The following is a 21,099-nucleotide window of genomic DNA, read 5'->3' as shown; positions in this document are numbered from 1 at the left end:
AAGAACCGCAAACGTGAAATGATCGCGAGCCAATTCAAAATCAACTTTACGTGTATTCTACACGATCACTTGTATTTGGCAAAAAAACGCGAATTAATGAGTGAATAGAGTCCGTCGAGAAAGCGTTTCGACATGTCACTTCCAAAACAAACTGTGGGGGGCGCCAAATCCTCACATGCATAACAAGTGTAAAAAGCCAAACAGTTTGCGTTAGCTTCGCTGACATGACGTTAGCCTGATGCTGAATGTTTTCTCATCCCAGCCGCATCGCTCTCGGAGCTTGAGCGAGCCTACATCCTGACACTTCTCCCTCAGTCCACCGAGCACCTTCGCCACTCACGGCAGCCGGGTAAGTTGCATCTTGCTGTCGCTTGTGCCAGCTCGACCGGCAGAGGCGAACGTTTACCGTAACGGTTTGACGTTAATGTTTCGCCGTCTCCGGTTGAGCGATTAGCCAGTTAGCCTGGCGCTAGCATCCCGCGGGCTCCGTTAAAATCAATTAACCCCAAACCGAAATAACGCCACTCACTGCCTACCCCGTCTGGTACGGAGAATTGAGCCACCAGCCAGAATATTAGAAGGAGTGAATGCCAACCGCCTCTTTTAAAGATTGTGATTCGAAAAAAAACGGAACACAGCCGACATAGCTAGCTGGCTAATTAGCCAGCGTGCTAGCGTGTTGCCAGGCTAAGGTCAACAAGCTTGACCGGTTATGGCAGCGAACTTAATTTAACACCCTAACTTGAGAAAAGTCTCATCTGGTGGACGTGGACAACTGGGGTATTGTGTGCAAAGAGTTTGTGAAGCAAAATTGGGACATTGTGAGGGGAGGATGTTGAAAAGTTTGCAGGAGACAGCGCGGCGTTTACACAAGTGCATCAACAGTCAACCTTCGTTATTCGCAGGGGTTGGTGATCAGGACGCGATACAATCAGAGCAATTCGAATTATTAATAGATCAAAATATACGGAACCCACAAATCCACTATTTATCTAATTAAATACGATGAAATTTTATGACCTGGTTGACTTTAAAATCGCCCAATTAATGTACAAAGCACACAATAACCTGCTCTGCCAAAACATTCAGAAGTTTTTCGAAATTCGAGAAAGCAGCTATGATTTAAGAGGTACCAACTTATTCAAAAAACTCAAAACAAGAACAAACATCAAGCAAAGAAGTGTATCTATCAAAGGTGTTAATCTGTGGAATAATCTCGAAACGGACCTGAAAATGAGTAAATCGCTTGCTGAGTTCAAAAAAAAATTCAAAAAAATAGTACAAACAACCTACATCAATCAGTTAAAATGATAAATTCAAAACATTAAATATAATGATAAATCAGAACTAAGTTGATGAATAGAGAAAGGTATATAAATATCCATTATGAATACAAGAGAAAATTGGGGTGGGTTTTCTCCGGGTGCTCCGGTTTCCTCCCACATTCCAAAAACATGCGTGGCAGGTTGGTTGGAAGCTCTAAATTGTCCCTAGGCGTGAGTGTGGGCGTGGATGGTTGTTCGTCTCTGTGTGCCCTGCGATTGGCTGGCAACTGATTCAGGGTGTCCCCCGCCTACTGCCCGAAGACGGCTGGGATAGGCTCCAGCACCCCCCGCGACCCTAGTGAGGATCAAGCGGTTCGGAAAATGGATGGATATGTTTTATGTTCAATAAACAAACAAACAAACAAAATGAATTGACAATACAGGGTTTTTTTTCCAAGTACGAATTTCAAAGCAGCAAAAGATTCTATCTGCTGTAGTACTGTAATAGAGCCCAAATTCTCCGTTTGTTGGAGGAGCACGTACCTAATGAAGTGTCTAGCGAGCTTGCGTCCGCGCTAACCTTGTCAAATAAACAAGATTGCAACGGAGGCACTGGCGCTGCTCGTCTGTTTTCACAGCTGTGAGCGGGCGCCAGCGGGGGTCCGCAACGTTGCCACGCTAAATATCTCGTCCGCATCCTGTTGGAGGGCGCGCCAACCTCGCTGGACCTCATTTCAGCCAGCCTCAATGGATCCTGTGCAATTTATTTGCAGACTTTTCGCCAGTGCAAGTTTTTGTTCGTTATTCAGACTACGGCAGCAAATAACAATGATTCCTGCCATCAATTAAACTGACTTATTATTATTTTTTCCATTAACTGATTATGATTTAGTACACATGTACTCAAAGTCCGGCCCGCCATATCATTTTGTGTGGCCCACGAGAACAAATCGAGCATGTCAACTTTTCCATGACGCTTGCTTAAGTCTGAACCAAAGTTTCAAATTGTCATATGTCATCCATCATAACATCGAGATATTGCAAGCATCATCTTGTTACATACCTATTACATTTATGTAAACAATGGTTGAACAAACCATTTGTCTAGACTTTTGATTTCAAAACTAGTTGTGCACTGAATATGTAACATGCGGAGGTGATTAAACATTTATACGGTTTCACAAAATTCACAGTCATAATGAGACCGTGACAAAAATGAGTATGACACCCCTGATTTAGTATTTGGTTTGGTCCAAACGTGTCATAAAATCGACAGAAATGTTAATCATTGTATTCCAAAGTAAAAGCAGATGTTTGCAAATGTTTAATTTTGAATACACAGATGGCGGACAATAAAAGTCAGAGAATACTGGTGGGAGGCAGAAATAGGATTTTGGACAATTGGAAGTGAAACTGTGGCCGTAAACATTTAATCGGTGATCAAAATAGTTCGTGGGTTTATTTGACCATCACGGAGTTGTCGATTAGCTCTTCTTCCCGAAAGAGTCGCCTCCTTCCATATTTGGATAGAATGTCATCGTCCCCCCCGTCCCCCCCTTCCATGACACCTTCAAGACATTTTTTTTTTTTTTTCCACCCGGACGTGTCTGGTGTCAGACCCGTTCCAGGCATGGACTGGTTCGGGTAAATCAAAGGAAGGCTTGCATCACGTTAATGTTCCCCCTTTCAAAGATGACAGGACGTTGTCCAGAGGCGGCAGTGACGAACGAACAAGAGCCAAGGAGAGTCAGGCAGCTTTGGATTTCGTCACATCCCTTTTACTTGGTTCCTTAGTTTTACATGACACATTATAAACAGCCAGTCAGCTGCCTGCTGAGCGTCTTCATTTCATTTGATTTTATTTTTTATTCCCCCCTCCCCTCACTGACATGTGAATTCTGGTTGCCATGGCGACCTCTTTTTGTGCTGAGATGACAGGCGGCTGGTTTGACTGACCAGAAGTGTCTCTGCAACAATGTTGCTGATTGGTGTGTGTGTGTGTGTGTGTGTGTGTGAGCGCGCAGCTGTTGTGATGTACCAGGCGATGTGTGTGCAGCTGCTCTGTATATTTTAATTCTTTTTTTTTTTTTTCTTAAACAGCCACCACACATAAACATTTGGGGTGCGCGAGTTGGGTTTTGTGTTTGTGTTGCTCATGGGGCCTTCATGTGAGAACAAGCCTGAGCTGCTCTTCTCCAGCACGTCCACCACGTTAGCCGGCTTCATGTCAGCAGCTTCTTTCCGAAAGCCCGTCTTTAATTTTTGTTCTTTGGAATATTGAGCCTGATAATGCACCGCCATCAGCAATAAAATCAAAACTTCACCGTAAGGATGTGACAACAATGAGGACAGTGATGACTTTCTCATTCCTGAAGCCGATTTGAGGTCTCGTTTGTAAAATGACAATTTAATGAGGGAAATTGTTCATATTCAAGCTTTTTGTTTTGTGAACAAACATGGCAAGTGTAAATTATTGAGATATAATACCCATTACCTAATATAACTACTAGTGTATATATTTTAAATTGCCCATGAGTGAATTGAATTGTAAAATAAATATATCTGACTTTGTATTTGGATTTATTTTTAGTCAAATTCTCAAAAGGATTTTGAAAATATCAACCAAACTGTGATCTCATTTAAAGTATAAAAATGTCCATTACCGGTAATTCTTGAACTCGGTGTGTAACCCTTTTTATGCATTTTGATTCGATTAAAAGCAATGGCTCAGGTGGTCGTTGATGGTTCGTTTTCCTGGCACTTTTAAGTGTGGCACAGGGTCATCAAACAAAAGGCCATTGAATAAACGGACAAGTCATTCAAACGGTAAAGCGATCAGTAACCGTTGGTTGAATAGAATTAGATGACATTGATTTTGGCTGACTACTGCAGATGTTTGAGCTCAATCGGCGTCCTTCCTTTCCCAACTAGATCCCTCCGTGCGTCCCGACTGATCAGGCGGGATGAGAGAACTCTTCGGCTGACGTGACTGCGCGTCTCCGAGCGTAGCGGCTCCCACGTAAGTCCCAACTGCAAGCTTCCCGGCGTGGCCAGACGTTGCCTCAAAGCAATCGCCACTGAGTGATCGCTCCTTTGCCGTGTCGTTCGGACTGAGCGTGGCGGAAGCTCACAAAGTTCGAGACAGTCGTTCCAATCATCTCAATTGGTAAGCTGAAGAAGTTCCACTTTCAAAGTCGGGTTTCAAGTCGTGCTCTGGGTTTCGAATTCAAGTTTCAAGACAGGGTGAGGGCTTCAAAATAAGATTGCCACTTAAGTTTCAATTTAAGGTATCAAGCCAGGATTAGGTTTTCAAGTTAAGGTTTGTGCGAAGACGCAACAAGAAGGCAACGACGCCGACGCCTAATCGGCTCCATCTCGGCTTACTCAAGTCCCGAATAGACATTTAATCAGACGCACACGCCTAAGCTGATTATTTGCCTACCTGCTCTCCATTCACACACACGCGAACAAGCCTGAAAATAATTTTGGGTTCAGCTGTTAAAAAACAAAAACGGGGAGAAGGAGGAGCGTCGTCACAACAGCAACCGAGACACGTTCGACCAGCAGCCTGATTGGCTGTCGACATCGTCCAGTCGGAGAACAAACGGGCTTCTTGGCTCACAAATATTCGCGACATGTTCTCAATAAAAGCTCGGCAGCCAAAAACTTTGAAGTTTTTAGGGTTTGAAGTGTGTGTTTGTGTGTGTGTGTGTGTGACATAAGTAGGATTTAGCCTGAGTTAAGGTTTCAAATTAGTGTTGGTGCTTCAAGCCAGGGTTGGGGTTTCAAATGAGATCTAGAGATTAATTTGGGGACTTGAAGCCCAGATTGAAGTTTCAAAACAATTTTAGGGTTTCATGACCTGGTTATGGTTTCAATCCGTGGTTAGGATTTTCAATAAGGGTCGCGTTTTCAAATTGGTCGGGATTTTCAAAGTGGGTTCTAGGGTCAAGTGTAGGGTTTGCAAGCCAGGGTTAGGTCTTCAAGTCAGGGTTAACGTTTCAAATTTGGAATTCAAGCCAGAATTGGGTTTTCAAGTTCAGATACCGGTAAGTGTTGTTGTTTAATGGTTAAGGGCTGCATTTAAAGTTTCAAGTTGAGGCTTTGTTGAAAAACGCTTCAGGGTTTAACCCTGAGTTGGAAAGTAGGGTTTCAAGTCAGGTTTCGGCTTCACATTCACTGTTCAAGTGAATTTGGCTGGCTGGCTGAGGGTTTCAAAGTAGGGCTTCAAAATAGTAGTTTCAAATGAGGGATGATTGTTACTGTTTGTAAATCGGCATGCATTTTATACAACAAGTCCATGGGTCCAACTTTAAGTACCGGTTGTTTAAAAAAAAAAAATAGGCATTTTCCGTTCATTAGTGGCAGTAAAACCAATCCCCAACAGTCTGGAGGTCCTTTTAATGATTTGTCTTCTTTTTCCATGTTCATCATCACATTTGCGCCATGTTTGGCCAAACAGTTTTCAAATTTCCATTGACACACAAAGTCTCTTTTGGGGTTTTTGTTTTCTATTCTACTGCCTATCTTTGATGCGGTAACAGAGGAGAAAATAGCTGCAGTTATTTCCACGGGCTCTCCATTGCCGTCATTTCACCCATATTTTGATATAATTTGATGTATTGTTGACGTTACTCAGCAACGGACCGGCTTTGATTCCATTTTTTTATTTTATTTTTTATTATTATTATTTTTTGCTTTATTGGTGCTGGAACGCAGCTCGAATCGTGAAATGTGCTCCGTGAACACTTTCAAGACGTCAGCCGGGAGAACATCTGCGGCTCGACTGCGTCGGACCTCGCTTCTGGGAAAACGCCGTGCGCTGCGGGAGGACGCCTGCCACAAGGTGGTGGACTCAAATTGCTCATGCTCAAAATCGTTAAGTCAAAGCTGACAGCTCAAGTACTGTACTGGTTGCATGTTTGAGTTGTCCCACGGAAGTCCTGCAGGCGGCAGTAATGAGCATTTCAAACTCTTGCCGGCTGTCAAAACAAATCAAGAAGAGCTTTCCCGCCGACTGTGGAAAGTTAAACCTGACAATTGAAGTGCCCGGTGTGAAGATGATTTTGCTCCTGTTTTCGATTTTCTTGGCGTGATCAGCTCACTAAGCCCTTCTATTTTGTCATGTATTTATTTCTTTAAAAAAAAATTTTTTTTTTTAATTTATTGTAGTCTCTAGAGTGCTTGGAAAAGAACTTGCTCGACACATTAGTTCACTGAGATACAAATGACCTGACCTCGGGAAACAATGGACCCCTGCCAAAAATCCCTGTATAATTGTCACCCTTCATGGATGCCCGAGTTGAATTTTACTGTCAAACCAAAAATAAAACAAAGAGAATTGCAGAGTATATTTAAAACAGCCGCTTATCTTTTCCTAATTCTGCTTAGCTTTCCGAAGCAAAAAATGACTTCTTTTTTTTTTTTTTTTTTTTGCATCATTTTTATTTAACTGCGATTGGCTGGCAACCGATTCAGGGTGTCCCCCGCCTACTGCCCGAAGACAGCTGGGATAGGCTCCAGCACCCCCCGCGACCCTAGTGAGGATCAAGCGGTTCGGAAAATGGATGGATGGATTTTTATTTAATTTTGTCAATTTTCTGAAGTATAATATTATAGTGTGCTGTTTGGAGGAAAAAGGACAACACTTTTCTTGTTTTCTTTGGGCAGCTGGAACTTTTCATTTCAAAGGGGAAAGATGATTTCAGATGTCAGAGTGTTTTCAATTTAACTCAAATCTCAAGGGCACACAACTTGACAGCAAGCAAATTGCTGATTTGGCAACACTGACGGTGCATTTGTACACCAGATCCTCTCTCTGCATCGCCGCGTTGTCAGTGCAAGTAAGTCGCTGCGGATTATGGACCTCCCAAAACAAAAATGTCCTTTCTCTGCAGGAATTGTTGCTGACCCCCGCGCAGTTCTGAGCAGGGCACCTGTGCCGAACGGGCGGCGGAGCAGATCGGAGCACTCGCAAGGTGGTTTATCGGACTGGCGCCGCCTCCCCCTGGGGCCGGCGTGCGCTCCCAGCAGCCCGTGGTGTCCTGCGCCACGCCCTCGCCGTCACTGCCCGCCAGAGTCCATGTGCCGGGTAACGACACATCCAAGCGTGCGGCCGTAATTCTTCTTTTAAGATCACGTCAAAAAGCGCATGGCCATCCGCAGGAGGAGGTGCGGTTCGTCCGCCAGGAGCCATGTGCCTCCCGCACACCAACAGCATGGACAGCAAGCTGCAGTGGGCGGGGCCGGGGGGCGGCACACCACTTCGATCGCGAGGAGGAGGCGTTCCACTGGAGCCATTTATGCACCAGGTGAGGGGGAACCGAGTCCAAAAGAGTTCGCTTCCAGGAGACCGCTTGATTTGTTGGGATTGCAAGTTTTCCCTGTCGGAAAAAGAAATAGACAATGATAGTTGCTTTCAAACCAGCTTTCTTGTCCCAAGTTGCTTTCTTATCCCACCCACTGTGAGATAAGAAACTATTTTAGTCCCACGATAGGGACATTTGCATCGGCAGAAATCTGATGTAGAGGAAGCGAAAAGTTACACACATAAATCGAAATGCTACTGACCTAACAGAATCAAGGATAATTCATTGATGGATCACATTTAAAAAAAAACTTTAATATCTATCCATTTATTTAAAAAACGGGACATTTCAAATTGAGAGCCACGGATATTTCAACACAAAAGGTGCAGAAACACATGTTGACAGCGAGTATGATACTCGGTTTCATATGTTCTTGATCTTCTGAAAAAGAAAAACAAATATTACTGCAGCTGACTGAATCAATTAGATGTTGTGTAACTCTTCTTTGTTTGTGTCTTTATTATACTGCTGGCTGGGGGCCAAGGCATCCACAGTCCAGGAGAATTGCCAGAGAAAAATGTTCCATGGGTTTCATTTTTCGCAATGTACTTGTGCGTTTTCAGGTGGGCGGTCACACCAGCATGATGCGCTACGATGACCACACGGTGTGCAAGCCACTGATCAGCAGGGAGCAGCGCTTCTATGAATCTCTGCCTCCCGAGATGAAGGAGTTCACCCCTGAGTACAAAGGTGCCCACTGACTCGGGCGCTTTTTGGGACTGTACATACGTGCACACGCCCGCACACTTGCCCATGTCGCACGCTGTCGACATGTTTCACGCGAAACGCTCTCACACCAGAAAGGTGTTATTTTATTTTTTTAATCTATCGCAGGAACCAAACGTTTCCCTTTAATAATGAAATTAGTGTTTCTTTGAAGTAACATTTGTAACTATCAGAAGAGTCAGAAGAAAGTTTAGGTGCATTCAAAGTAAAATAGAAAGTCCGTTTGTGACAATGGCAGACAGACGTGGAGCAGGAACAGCAAAGGTGTTTCATGAGCGATACTGCCATCTAGTGGAATTTTGGTTATTGCTGGAAGTGTTGCATTCCCCCGAGACACGCTATTTTTGCATCATTTTGAGTTGTATCCTATCGAATTGAATCGGGATCCCTCTGCATTGAGTCGAAACGAAAACCCCCGCCCAAAAAAACAATTTGGGTTGAGGCTGGAATTAATTAATTGCATTTTTATTCATTTCAAAGGGATTATTATCGCATTCTAATTGCGTTATTTCATTTTGGTGCCGTTTTGCTGAAGTGTCAGTTTGGACTGGCAGCGTGAAAGCGGCTACAGTTGGACTCTAACCGACCCGACACGGTCCCGGAGGTCCCATGGGCGTCATGACAACAGCGGGTCTTCAAGTGTCTATATTTAGCCCTGGCCGTCTTCCCGCTGAAGACGACTGACATAATAGCAGCAGACAGGCAGGCGCTTCAACCACGTGATTGGGCGTCGGTTCGCGTTTGTTTTGCAGATGCTGATGAAGTCCAGCGTACGCTCGCGGACATGAGGAGCTAAAAATAACGAATTCAAACATGTTGTAATTGTCTGTAATCCACTTCCCAATACGCCTCATTTTGGTGCGCATCTGGCTGTAAAACTTCAGACGCCAGCACTAGTGCATTAAGACAAAAAAACTTTGTATTACCACTCGCAGTTGAAGTAAACAAGGCGAATTACACATTGTGTACTTACAACAATCTATGATAAATCTTTAATCAGCCACCCGACAATACAAGAAAATGCTGTAACCTTCACCACGTTTTTCTCCCGCCAGGCGTGGTGCTTGTGTGCTTCGAGGGCGACTCTGACGGCTACATCAACCTTGTGGCCTACCCGTACGGCGAGAGCCACAACGCCGAGGCGGGGGCCTGCGAGCACGACGAGCGGGAGCCGGCCGAGCGGGAGCAGCCGCGGCGGAAGCACTCCCGCCGCAGCCTCCACCGCTCCTCCTCGTCCTCCGAGCACAGGGAGGAGCGCCGCGACGCGCCGCACGACCCGCCGCACGACGCGGAGTCCAATGAGAAGTATGCTTTAGGCTCGTTGATTGCGTGCCTTGCTCATTGGACCGTACCGAATGACAACTGAATGAATGTGTTATTGCGAACATGAGACGGTACCGATGAAATGAAAATGCCGTGATCGGATTGGGAGCGTCCTCGTCCTCACAGGGTTGTGAAGTACTGGATTGCAATTATGTCATCTTAATTACAAAATGTATGGAACTGTAAATTAGTATACTACTAGGAGAAAATATGTAATTATATTTCGGTGACTTTTACAAATTGGGGTGATTTCAGTTTTACTTACATTTGAAGAATTGTCCAAAAAAAAAAAAGACTTGCCCGTTTTGAAGCTGACGTTTGTGAATCAGAAGTTGTGATTGGCTGTCTCCGGTTATGTGACAATTAAGGCAATTTCAAAAATTGCAGTACATGTAAGGTGTGCTCAAATTCAGTCACATCGTCTTTTATATTACCTTTGTGCCGTCTTACTATTTTTGAAAGATTTTAACACTCGTGTATTGAAATGTAAAAATGGTTAACCATTGAGCGCATTTATTCAGAGTCAATTAAAGTAATCAAATATAATTAGTTATATTACTTTGAGAATGTATGGGCTGTTACTGCATTTTCAACAAGATAACACTAACCAATTCCTTTTTCGAAAGTAATCCCTTACAATGCCTTTGTACTTCATCCACGTCAGCAACCTGGCCGAGCTGAAGAGTCCGCGCTTGGAGCCCAAGATTCACCTGGACCTGCCCTTCCAGATGCTGGACTGGAACAGCGGCCTGAGCTCGGAGAAGATAAGCCACAACCCCTGGAGCCTCCGTTGCCACAAGCAGCAGCTCAGCCGCATGCGCTCCGAGTCCAAGGACCGCAAGCTCTTCAGTATCCTCCTCTACTTGTGGCAAATGGACAGGCCTTCCACACACAAAGGTTGTTTACGGTGATAATTAGGGGGCATCGCTGGTATCCACCAAGCCGTAGCATTTTAGGGTTGTTGAAGCCATTTTCGGGCCTCTAAAAGGAACTCTTCCTAACGAATAAGTCCGATTGCTAAGAGGAGAGATTTTCCCACAATTGTGGGGAATTTTTGTTGTCTTTATTAACGGTGTCGGAGCCTGGCAGCAAATTCCATTTGAGCTTTGTGCCTCAAGCAGCATCTTTGAGCCAAATTAGTTATTTTCAAGGATTATTTGAATGATTCCAAAATCCTGCCCCCAAAGCCAGTTTCACGTAGCAACATGAAATTTGGTAGGTCCGTGCATCTTGAATAGACCCACAAAAAAGTCCAGATGCCCCATTAGGCTCAGGCTCTTTTGAAATTGCTTTCTTTCTTCATTGGTATTATTTTCCTTTGTATTTAGTATTTCAGCCCCTGTGTCTGTCATGAGTAGACCCACAAAAAAACGACACTGGAAGGATGCCACTTTGGTTTGACATGCCCATTTCCTCGGCCAGTTTGGCTAATTCCTTGGCTCTTTCAGTAAGGACCTTCTCTGAATGATTATGTTGAATTGCTACCAAATTTGAGCACCTTATTTATGACAGATGGGCAACACTAAATTAGCACACATCTGATGGCCACGTGCACGTGGCGCAACACTACTGAGCAGGTATATGATATAAGTGAGGATGGGATGAATCAAAGGGGGTTATTTGATCATATGACTTCATTTTGATCTCCAGCTTCAAAGAGCCCAGTCTGCAGGTGACACATACACAAGCCCAGCTTGTCATCTTTCTCGGTCTACAGACACAGTGTGCCTCCAAAAAAACAACAAAGGCTATGGGCACAAATGACATGACATGAGATGAGTTTGTCGACAGGAAAGTTAAAGGTGAAGAAAAAGTCCCGTTGTTTTCACCCCTTTGTAGCGGCCAAAGCTTCCATTGTAGCTCCTTAACGGCGGCGTCCCACCCAGAGTTCCTGTTGCTTGAAAACGTGGTCCACCACTTCTCATACCCGTGCATTCTGGACCTGAAAATGGGCACCCGGCAGCACGGTGACGACGCCTCCGAGGAGAAGGCAGCCAGGCAGATGAAGAAGTGCGAGCAGAGCACCTCGGCGACACTGGGGGTGCGGCTGTGTGGCATGCAGGTAAAATTGAAGCCCATATTGAACCCTCGCTGTTCTTTCTAAATGGAACGGAGGAAGTGGTACCAGAGCCGCATTTTTAAAGTGCCAGCAAATAGACGCTGGAAACCTCCACCCCAACTTAACTTTTCCACTGGAAATGCTGAATGTGTTGCCTTGTGTTGCTCTATGAACAATTGAAACGGCAACGCTAACCGTTTGAAATTTTAGTTCATCGATGTACAGTTAACCCATTTCGCCTCTGGCAAGGTCACAATGCCACGTGAGCCTGTTCCCCTCCGGTCCTGTAGATGGCGGTAAAGCGCATTACAAAGTGTGTCGATGCCCTCGAAAGCGGCGCAAATGTAACCTGTCTGCCACCGGTTTTGTCGGCAGGTGTACCAGCTGAACACGGGCCACTACCTCTGCAGAAACAAGTACTACGGGCGCGGGCTGTCCACTGAGGGCTTCGGCCAGGCCCTGCAGCAGTACATGCACAACGGGCGGGGCCTGAGGCGGGACCTCTTTGAGCCCATCCTCCATAAGCTGCACAGCCTCAAGGCGGTGCTGGAGCGCCAGGCGTCCTACCGCTTCTACTCGTCCTCGCTGCTCATCATCTACGAGGGGAAGGTGAGGCCCACTGAGGTGTTCAAACAAAGAAAAGTAGGGCCGTTAGATTAATCGAGCAAGTTTAGCAATTAATTCAGTCTGTGATGACAACCCCCACACCCATCTTTTTCTTTTTTCATTATTCACTGGCATGGATGTTTAAATTCGGCAACTGGAATCCAACCATTCAGTCAAGTCTTTATTATTATTTCTGTGTAGTTATGTTTTTTGCATGTTTGTTTTTTTGCAGGTAAAAATGATTAAGTATTAACGTTATTTACAGTATTCGTGTAGAAGCCTGCAACAGATTTTTCACCAGGTTACTAGTTAAATTTGACACAAACTAAACTTTTTTTTTTTTTTTACACATGATCCCATGAAGGGTTGACATACATTTTGCACATCTGGAAAATCCTAATCAAGGCCTTTAATTAGACATGTGACTGTGTGGTTTGCAGCAAGTGGATAAATCTTCATTGAGCTGGCCGTGCAGGTCGTACTTGCGGGCCAGGACGTCATCGTCTATCGTGTTGCTGATGTTTGTTGTTTTCTCGCAGAAATCCGAAGCTCCAACAAGTGTCAACTCTGGCCTGCTTGTCGCCAGGCAGAAGACCCCGGAGGAGCCCCACTGCGGCAATCCTGGGCCCGTCGCACCGCCGCCGCCGCCTCCACCGGCAGCCGGCGACACCCCGCGTGCTGCGGACTCTCCGTCCCATCCGGACTCCTCTTCCTGCCCTGCGCTCCCCTTGACCCCACTCCCACCGCCCCCCTGCGCCCCTTCACCCCAGCAGCAGCAACAGCCCCCACTGGTAGACGTTCGCATGATCGACTTTGCCCACTCCACCTTCAAAGGTTTCCGTGGAGACACGGCGGTCCACGATGGGCCCGACCGAGGCTACGTGCTGGGCCTGGAGAGTCTGATCCAGATCCTAGAGGGTCTGCAGGCGGAAAGCCACCAGTGAACACTCGAGTGTAACTATGGTAGTTGAAGTATCCCCCCCCCCAACACACATTCCCTCCCTTTGCAGTGTTGTCATAGCAACACCTGTCCTCAAGCAAAACAGCAGCAACAGGAGGTGGGACATAGAGCAAGTAGACAAACTCTTGCGGCTGAACACACATTCGTCGACACTCAAGCCTGTGAAAGCAGACGTTACTCCTCCCAAGTGATTCTGTTCTGTATTTTAAATGAGAAATCCCTAGTTGGGAATTTTCCACCTATGGAGAAAGCATCCGAAACGCCTATGTAGAAGGGAATGTGGGAATGAAAAGTTTCGCACCTGACTCGGAGGCAAGACCCGGGTGGCTGGGTTCTGCGCACGCTAGCATTCTGCGTCTCCCGTTACGGCTCCGTTGCGACATTTTGCTGCGTTGAAAGGAGCAGAAAATGTTCTGCATGTTTTGCTGAAAGTGTACCGGCCTGGCAATTTTCCACCTTCAGGGTTAGTAGCGAGCGGATATGGGTAAGCGGGAAGCTAATGTAAAGTCTGACAACCAACAGATATTTCCCGGTAGTTGTAGTTAAGAGAGGCAGGACGGCCCTGTTTAATTTTTGGGTGCAGATACATTTGTGATCTTCGGTTGCGAGTCTGCCATTTGTGTGTGAAAAAAGGCAACCGACTGGTAGATTCACAGATTTCCCCTTTTTCGCGGTCGTACCAGAGGTGAAAGGGCAGCTATGTGAGAACGAGTAGCAGAAAAGCCGCAACAGGGAGGTGAAATTTTATACCCCACACCTCTCCTGGTGTGGATGATGTCATCTAATCATCTGATTACGGGTTTGAATGGCGGCCATTTTGCAGGATCATTTACACAGTCCCACTCAGATGGGCAATGCAGAAACGGAATAGGGTGAGTCACCAATTTACTGTCTTTCAAAGTCCTACCCCAAGGTAGAGCAGCCAATGTGTGCGGGATGCCATGTCGCGGCAATATTTCACCTTGGCTGAATTCCGTGTGAAAGCCAAAGGCAGATACGGTGTTGAATCTTTTGTTGCCACCCCATCCTTCCGTCTCGAAACATTGCCGGTGGCATCTTTTAAAGCAATAGCTTTTTTTGTTTGTTTGTTTTTTGCCTTCTTGCTTTTTCATCAGCAGGGGAGGGAGGGCAACATGGCCCCCGCGGGCAACAATGCGCAGGTGCACCCAAGGAGTCAACGTCGCGGGTAGTTTCTGTGTTTTGTGCTCAGGATGAATAATGTCACTAGTTTGTGTCATTGAGAAACATGATGCGAATGATTCTTCCTCTCGTCACCTTTTCCATTCTGCATACACTTAAATGCACTAGTGTAGTGTTCCCAACTGCTGGATGTCATTTTATTTCCAGTGCAGCGATTCACCTTCCCTGGTTCCTCGTTTTGCGAGCCTCTTTAAAATGCCACCTAAATATGTCGTGTTATTGTTGACTGATGTTACAGACCTCCCAGCCACATAAGCCCCGCTTGAAACGACGCACTTCCTAGTCCCTTGACATCACCACGCACTCGTCTCCGGGACCAATCAGATATGAGCATTTGAGGGCATTCAAGCACTTGGTGGCCCCCCCTTAAAAAGAGGGTGGGGGGGGCAAAATTTTTATTTTGGGGGGTTTATTGAGGCGATAACTTATTTTTTTATTCTAGCTTTTACCTGTGTGAGTGAATGTCTTTTACGTGTCTCTCCCAAAGTGTAAAAAAAAAATATATCGAGATAATATGCTCACAGAGTGGCGTTTCAGGGGAATATATAGCTGTTATTTTATGAGTACTCTGACACTCCATCCGAACACCAACTGTGTGTGTGTGTGTGTGTGTGTGTTTTGTAGTCTTGCATCTTCTTTGTCCAACGGGAGTGGGCAACCTGTGGCCCGCTGCAGCATTTGATACACATAAAAAAGTACATATGTTTATTTTGGCCCTCAGAGGACTTTTTGAAAGGAACAAGGTTCCCCAATCCTGCTTTCAGCCGGAGCATGTACAGTCTGACATACTAGACCCCCTCGATACCCGCCCCCCCCCCCCCACCCACCTCCACACACACGTTATGAGTCATGACTATTGCTTGCGTTTATCTTCTACAGCCGTCACAAACCCAAAGAGTTTGGTAGAACAGTGACAGTGAGATTAAAATTTAACAGATGGTTTGGTGTCCCCCCTTTTCTTTTTCTTTTTTTTTTGCAGCGGGGGGGGGGGGGGATAGTAAAAAGCCATGTCTATTACAATGTAAATGGTGTGTCATATATAAAACGATATGTGTACTTTTTTTCCCCAACGAGTCAGTTTGAGGAAAAAATGTTTTTGTCATTACTTCGCGTGGTGACAGACTTAAGTAATGGAAAGCTGTCACAGTGGCATTTAATTGAAGGTATCACATGCTTTATTGTAAGTCGATGTTCATCTCTGCTACGGCTCAAATTTGACACACACCACAAAAAAATTATATTTTCTTGTCAGTGTATACTGTATTGACACAATTTTCTAGATCTGGAAATCTGTGCAGTACAACTACTTTTGATGCAAATAATAATAACCCTGTTGCCAAGTTTGACACAAAACTACATATTTTGGTCAGTACGCGTATGAGGACTAACTGACACAATAGTTATAGATGTGGAAAGCCCTCATTATCACCTTCTATTTGGTGCAAATGGAATTTCGACCTGTTGACATTCAAATTTGCCACAAACAAGACATTTTGGGTGATTGACACCAAAAGGAGATCTCTCGAAAGCCCTAATCCAGGCATTTAAATAGACGGGTGACTGCGTGTGGTTTGCAGCAAATGGATGAATCACGTGTGTTTGTTGTCGAGTTGGCCGTGCAGGTCGTACTCGCGGTAGAGGATGTAGTCCTTGAGTGGCGGCGGCAGTGGCAGGGAGCTCATGAAGACGGGCGAGCGCAGACGCAGGCGGCCCAGGCAGCTGCGGATGCGCAGGCGGCACAGATGCTGCAGGCAGCGAGCGTTCTCTGGGGGAGGAGCCACACGCTTGAGCGCTTTGTTAGGTACACCTGCACACTCCGACCACACACAATTATGCACAAAAACGAGCTTTCCCCCCCCCCCCCTTTCCTACCATGTGCTTCCTAAAAATGAGCCTCATTGCATTGGCTTCGATGACGACGACATGCCGCAGCACGTGTCAGTGTTGTAGTTCACCTTGCAGCCTGCAAATGTCGCCCCACTGCTGCTGCTCCATCACAGCCGCCTTCAGTTTGCTGCACAGGGTCACGTGATCCACGTAGTCCAGCAGAATTCGCACCAAGTGACCAGACAGATGCTTCAGCCACGACACTGTGATCACCTCGCAGAACTGGCGTGAGTGAGCACATGAGTGTGTGTGTGTGTGTGTGTGACTAGTGTGAGCGTGTTATTTGGTGATAGCAACCTACCATGGTGTCTTTGATGACAGTGTTGCTCCAGCCCTCGTAGTCCTCGGGGACGTGTGACCCGCTGCCATGGGGACAGTCGAAGCAACGCTCCACTTGGTAACCATAGTTACACAGCATCCTCACCACCACCTGGCACGCACACGCCCGTCAGATTCGTCCCGGCAACGCCGCCGCCCAAGCAAAGAGGCGAGGAGTCGTACCTCGTCGTTGAGCGCGTACTGCAGGGCCGAGGGGAAGTGCGTGGTGTTGATTCTGGAGTAAAAGTTGACGTTGGCGCCGTACCGCAGCAACGTTTTGATCAACTCGTAGTTGCCAAGACGTAGAGCCACCTAAAAAGACAAACATAATAGCAATTGATTCCCCCCGGCCGCCCATAGGAATAGATGTTTTTTGCTCGTCGGTTTATCAAATGAGAAGATACTGACAATATAATTGTAAATCTGTAAAGCTCTCATCATGGCCTTTGATTTGAGGTATCACTTTATTGCAAACCAATTTGCCAATGACACCAAAAACATTTTTGGGGTCACGCGTTCAGCACGTGAGTGTAGAGCCACCAAAAAAAAAAAAAAAAAATCATAGATCCGGAAAGCTCTCATCGTGGCTTTTAATTTGAGGTACTGTATCACTCCATGTACTCTCCTATCATATCGAAGGTCCACGCCCTGAAGACTCTTCATTTTCGCCCGCCCGTGGTATACCTGCAGACACTTGACGGGGTCCTGGTTGGTCATGGCGCCGGCCTCCAGGAGGAGGCGCGCTGACGGGACGTCGTTATTGGACACGGCAAAGAAGAGCGCCGACTTCCTCTCGTCGTCATAGCCTCGCCGCACGCACGGATGCAACATGTAGTTGGGGTCAAAACCCGCGTCCAGCAGGGCCTGATGGAACGCACGGTCAACAGGTGCGCGCTCACGCTCTCGTTCAAGTCATGCTGACGCAGGCACACACGCACAAATCCTCTTGCAGGCGTCCTCACTCACTCGCTCACTCTCACCTTGATGCAGTGCGCATGCCCCCCAGCAGCCGCACAATGCAATGGGCTCATTCCACTGTTGTAAATGTCCTCCATGGAAGTTACTGGAATCAGCAGCATCAGAACTCTGCACAACACACACACACACACACGCGCGCAATACACTGTGCGACAATACAATGACAATTGATGTCCACTGCATTGGACTGCCATCAGGTACGATGGGATCGGGATACGGCGATAATCGACATCATCACAGGATCTTTTTATGGCCGGAAATTACAGAGTAACTTGCAATCCGATGGCACAGCGTGACATTTTGGAAGAAATCCAACGGTAAGGTTGGCGAGAAATGATCCAACTCGTCGGCCGTCACGTGTTTTTGTCTTACTGCAGATGGCCCCTGTGCGCGGCGCGGTGTATGGGCAGGTGGCCGCTCTGCTTGGCCACGTTGGCATCGGCGCCGTATTCCAGCAGCAGCGTCAACGACGACACGTCCCCACTGGCGCACGACTCGTACAGCACCGACGCCTCATCCTGAGCCTGAGACAGCACGTCTGCTCCTGGAACAACAACAACATAAGTGAGTAGTACTTGTAGTAGTAGCAAGAGTCATGCTACTATGTCATTAGTAGAGCTTTCTGTATCAATTATAAAGTGTACAAGCTTATAAATCCAGGTCAAATCCTTTTTTCCCCCCCATTCCTATGATTGAAGTCTCTTGAAGCATTTTCAAAATCACTTACAGTATATTCTTACGATTAAAACTACTGGTTAATGGTACAAGTAGTGGAAGTAGTAGCAGGCTATCGGTGGCTGCGTTTGTTGTCACCTTTCCTGAGGAGGAGCTCCAGCACCTGCGGGTGTCCCGCCTGAGCGGCTAGAGCCAGCGGCGTGAGTCCGAAGCGGCTGCGCGCGTCGGGCGCGGCCCCGGACTCCAGCAGCAGGCCGGCCATCTCCGCGTTGCCCAGCCGCGAGGCCTCGTGCAGGGGCCGTCGGTTGTGGTGGCCCGCCTGGTTGACGGGCGCGCCCCCGCGGAGCAGTAGCCGGGCCAGGTACATGCAACCCGAACGGACCGCTGCAGTCGGAGCCGTTGCGTAATATGGCAATTCCGATCAAAGATAGCTCAGCCACACAAAATAGGACTACAAAAATGACGCTCGGGTCGAGCCTACCTATGTGCAGCGGTGAGTCCTGGTCCTGATTCTGCGTATCGGGCCGGGCCCCGTGCCCGAGTAGGAAGTCGGCGTTGGCCACGAGGCCTCGCTCAACAGCCAGGAAGAGTGGTGTCTCGCCACGCATCGTTCGCTGTTCCACCGCGTCATCACCTGAAACTGGAGAAAGTTTCGGGTTGGATGAAAAGGGCCCGGTTCTGACGGGTCTCCTACAGACCTGCGTAAGTGAGCTCCAGGATGGTTTGGTTGCTCTGGACAGAAGCCTCGTGGAGGGCCGTCCATCCTCGGGGGTCCGTCTGACGGAAAACCTCTTTGTGGTTGACGCTCAGATCCTCCACCAGCTTCTCACGGCCTTAGTGGTAACACACCAATTATCCTAGCCGTATCGCTTTCCTACCATACAGCATCGATATACAGTGGGTCAATGCCGTATCGGGATAAATTAGATACCACTGGGTAAAAGAACATGAGTTTTAGATATCGTGACTTCCTCTGTGATTTGCACACCTAGTAATCCTATACGTTGAATGTTGCGTAATTACTGTATCATGATACAGTTGGATATCAAACATTTAGTGATAATATATACGGAGTTCTGCGATTCCCACTGGTCAACCTGCGACAATACATTCATATTGTAATGTCTGGGGGTTTATTCTACAAATCAATGTTGCCGCAATTGTCGTATCACGATAATCATTGGACGATTATCCTGCGAAGATACCATAACTTCTGCAGTAACCCCTGCCGTCTACCTACGACAAAATACTGTATCACTACCGATGTATGATGCATCATGTACTGTATTGTTTTCATCACTCAATTTTGATACAGTTGATATCAGTCCAAAAAAAAATCCTGCAACGTCATAGCGGTAGCTTCTCTGGGCAACATACTGTACCACAAAATATAAATATTGTGATGTGTCCCACATTGTGTAATGAGTTGCACAATTGCTGTATCATGAGCGAGTCACTATGATTGGGAAATGATTACTCTGATAGAACAAGACACTTTGATTCAGATACCCTACAACAAAATATTGATACACGGCTGCATGATAGTATTGATTAATTCATACCTTATTTATGCTGTTGGAGAAATCAATACAATTGAATGAAATATCAATGTTGGTGCAGATTTTTTCCCAACTTGCGGTCATCGTCTATTGATAATCACGCAACGCCGTATCGTGATACGGTTAGCGTTTGTTGCTATCACCTCACCTTGCCTTATCGCAGTGAATACGGGGATGCTGTCTGCACCCCTCGAGCTGCAAAATAAGGAGATTCAAACGACGACCAGAATAATGGCGCTAACAGTTGGTATGCTAACATCGAGCGAGGTAGCAACCTGTGTGTTGTTGCGGGACTTGTGCGAACTTGTTTGCGTTGGTTGGCGTCCAGCAGACTTTGTTGGATCATATACTGCATGGCCGCGTCGTCTTCATCCCCATCGTCCCCATCCTTCATCGCGACCGATTTCAAGTCCACGCTAAGAGACGCAGAATACACGAGCACGGTTGCAAACCGCAATCTCCTGTCTTTTGTGTTCACCGTGTTATGCTACAAGTAGTTGCATCATTTTGAAACTCTTAAGTGGAGTTTGTCAAATTCAGATTTGCAAAAATCTGATGCAAGATCACTTGTTTTATTGGGTTAATTTTATTTTTTACACATATAAAGGTTTGGATGACAAAAAGAAGCAAATTTTGGAACTACAAATTTTATTTTCACCCAAAACACAAAATATACTGTTATTACATACATGAGTGTATATTTAAGGAGCTCACCATTTTTTTTCATTGACTACATTCAAAAATCTGCTTTTGATTCTCGCAACTGGCTTGGCATATTGATTTTCTTGTTACGCGTATAAATATCAATGCTAGGTCATGATTAATAATTGGGATGACTAACATACTGTGCTGTTTGTTACCTTTAGATTTCTTCTTGGTGTTTGCTTGTGTCCTTTTGTAGGATGGTGGTGAGTTCTTGCGGGCAACGTGGCTCGCCCTAGTATTAGTCTCTACTCTTTCGATATAAAATATCTAACAGTAAAATCCCTTCGAAGGTTCAGGACGGCCATGTTGTTGTGTTGTGATGAGTGTGTGCGCGCCCATGTGCACTGTAACTATATTTAACTGAGCACTGACTGGTCACATTACTCAAAGTACACTGAGGTCAACTCCACTGATTAAAAGAAAATCATACTGCACCTTATTTTCAGTCTTATTTTTGTGCCAAAAAGAT

General features: G+C 46.2%; 2 protein-coding genes across 8 annotated transcripts; one reads left to right on the top strand and one right to left on the bottom strand.

Annotated features, from left to right (window-relative positions):
* Nucleotides 1-215: 215 nt before the first annotated feature.
* ip6k1 (inositol hexakisphosphate kinase 1) lies at nt 216-15,216 on the top strand. Of its 4 annotated transcripts, none has more exons than XM_086117020.1 (11): nt 216-349; nt 4,197-4,284; nt 5,985-6,111; nt 7,163-7,356; nt 7,431-7,576; nt 8,197-8,323; nt 9,415-9,664; nt 10,347-10,531; nt 11,569-11,744; nt 12,117-12,350; nt 12,887-15,216. In XM_086117020.1, the coding sequence occupies exons 5-11, from the start codon at nt 7,460-7,462 to the stop codon at nt 13,289-13,291; spliced, it is 1,494 nt and encodes a 497-aa protein (XP_085973146.1). In that variant the 5' UTR covers nt 216-349; nt 4,197-4,284; nt 5,985-6,111; nt 7,163-7,356; nt 7,431-7,459; the 3' UTR covers nt 13,292-15,216. The 4 variants fall into 4 exon arrangements, with proteins under 4 accessions (XP_085973146.1, XP_085973144.1, XP_085973148.1 ...); XM_086117018.1 differs by having other exon boundaries at nt 4,197-4,431; XM_086117022.1 differs by lacking the exon at nt 5,985-6,111.
* Nucleotides 13,149-20,418, bottom strand: asb14a (ankyrin repeat and SOCS box containing 14a). Of its 4 annotated transcripts, none has more exons than XM_086117017.1 (13): nt 20,201-20,300; nt 20,074-20,120; nt 19,061-19,240; nt 18,848-19,006; nt 18,505-18,750; nt 18,064-18,235; nt 17,694-17,799; nt 17,398-17,577; nt 16,897-17,025; nt 16,697-16,825; nt 16,464-16,617; nt 16,138-16,273; nt 13,149-13,267 (listed from the first exon to the last, which is right to left on the bottom strand). In XM_086117017.1, the coding sequence occupies exons 4-13, from the start codon at nt 18,972-18,974 to the stop codon at nt 13,225-13,227; spliced, it is 1,422 nt and encodes a 473-aa protein (XP_085973143.1). In that variant the 5' UTR covers nt 18,975-19,006; nt 19,061-19,240; nt 20,074-20,120; nt 20,201-20,300; the 3' UTR covers nt 13,149-13,224. The 4 variants fall into 4 exon arrangements, 3 of the variants coding, with proteins under 3 accessions (XP_085973143.1, XP_085973142.1, XP_085973141.1); XM_086117016.1 differs by having other exon boundaries at nt 19,065-19,240; XM_086117015.1 differs by lacking the exon at nt 13,149-13,267 and having other exon boundaries at nt 15,744-16,273; nt 19,065-19,199; nt 20,201-20,418.
* Between the last annotated feature and the right edge of the window lie 681 nt (nt 20,419-21,099).

The sequence above is a fragment of the Hippocampus guttulatus genome, chromosome 8 (genome assembly GCF_054856545.1).
Source record: "Hippocampus guttulatus isolate MCC_2025c chromosome 8, RoL_Hgut_1.0, whole genome shotgun sequence".
Lineage (NCBI taxonomy): Eukaryota > Metazoa > Chordata > Actinopteri > Syngnathiformes > Syngnathidae > Hippocampus > Hippocampus guttulatus.
Note: the sequence above shows the minus strand (reverse complement) of the source record. Positions and strands in the feature narration are given on the sequence as shown.

Coding starts and splice junctions, on each gene's coding strand:
- ip6k1 (XM_086117022.1), top strand. CDS start 7,460: ATGTGCCTCCCGCACACCAACAGCATGGACAGCAAGCTGCAGTGGGCG. Junction 10,532..11,568: donor CAAGGACCGCAAGCTCTTCA/GTATCCTCCTCT, acceptor CGTCCCACCCAG/AGTTCCTGTTGCTTGAAAAC. Junction 12,351..12,886: donor TCATCATCTACGAGGGGAAG/GTGAGGCCCACT, acceptor GTTTTCTCGCAG/AAATCCGAAGCTCCAACAAG.
- asb14a (XM_086117015.1), bottom strand. CDS start 20,319: ATGAAGGATGGGGACGATGGGGATGAAGACGACGCGGCCATGCAGTAT. Junction 17,578..17,693: donor GGCATGCGCACTGCATCAAG/GTGAGAGTGAGC, acceptor GCGTTCCATCAG/GCCCTGCTGGACGCGGGTTT. Junction 17,026..17,397: donor ACCCCGTCAAGTGTCTGCAG/GTATACCACGGG, acceptor TTGTCTTTTTAG/GTGGCTCTACGTCTTGGCAA.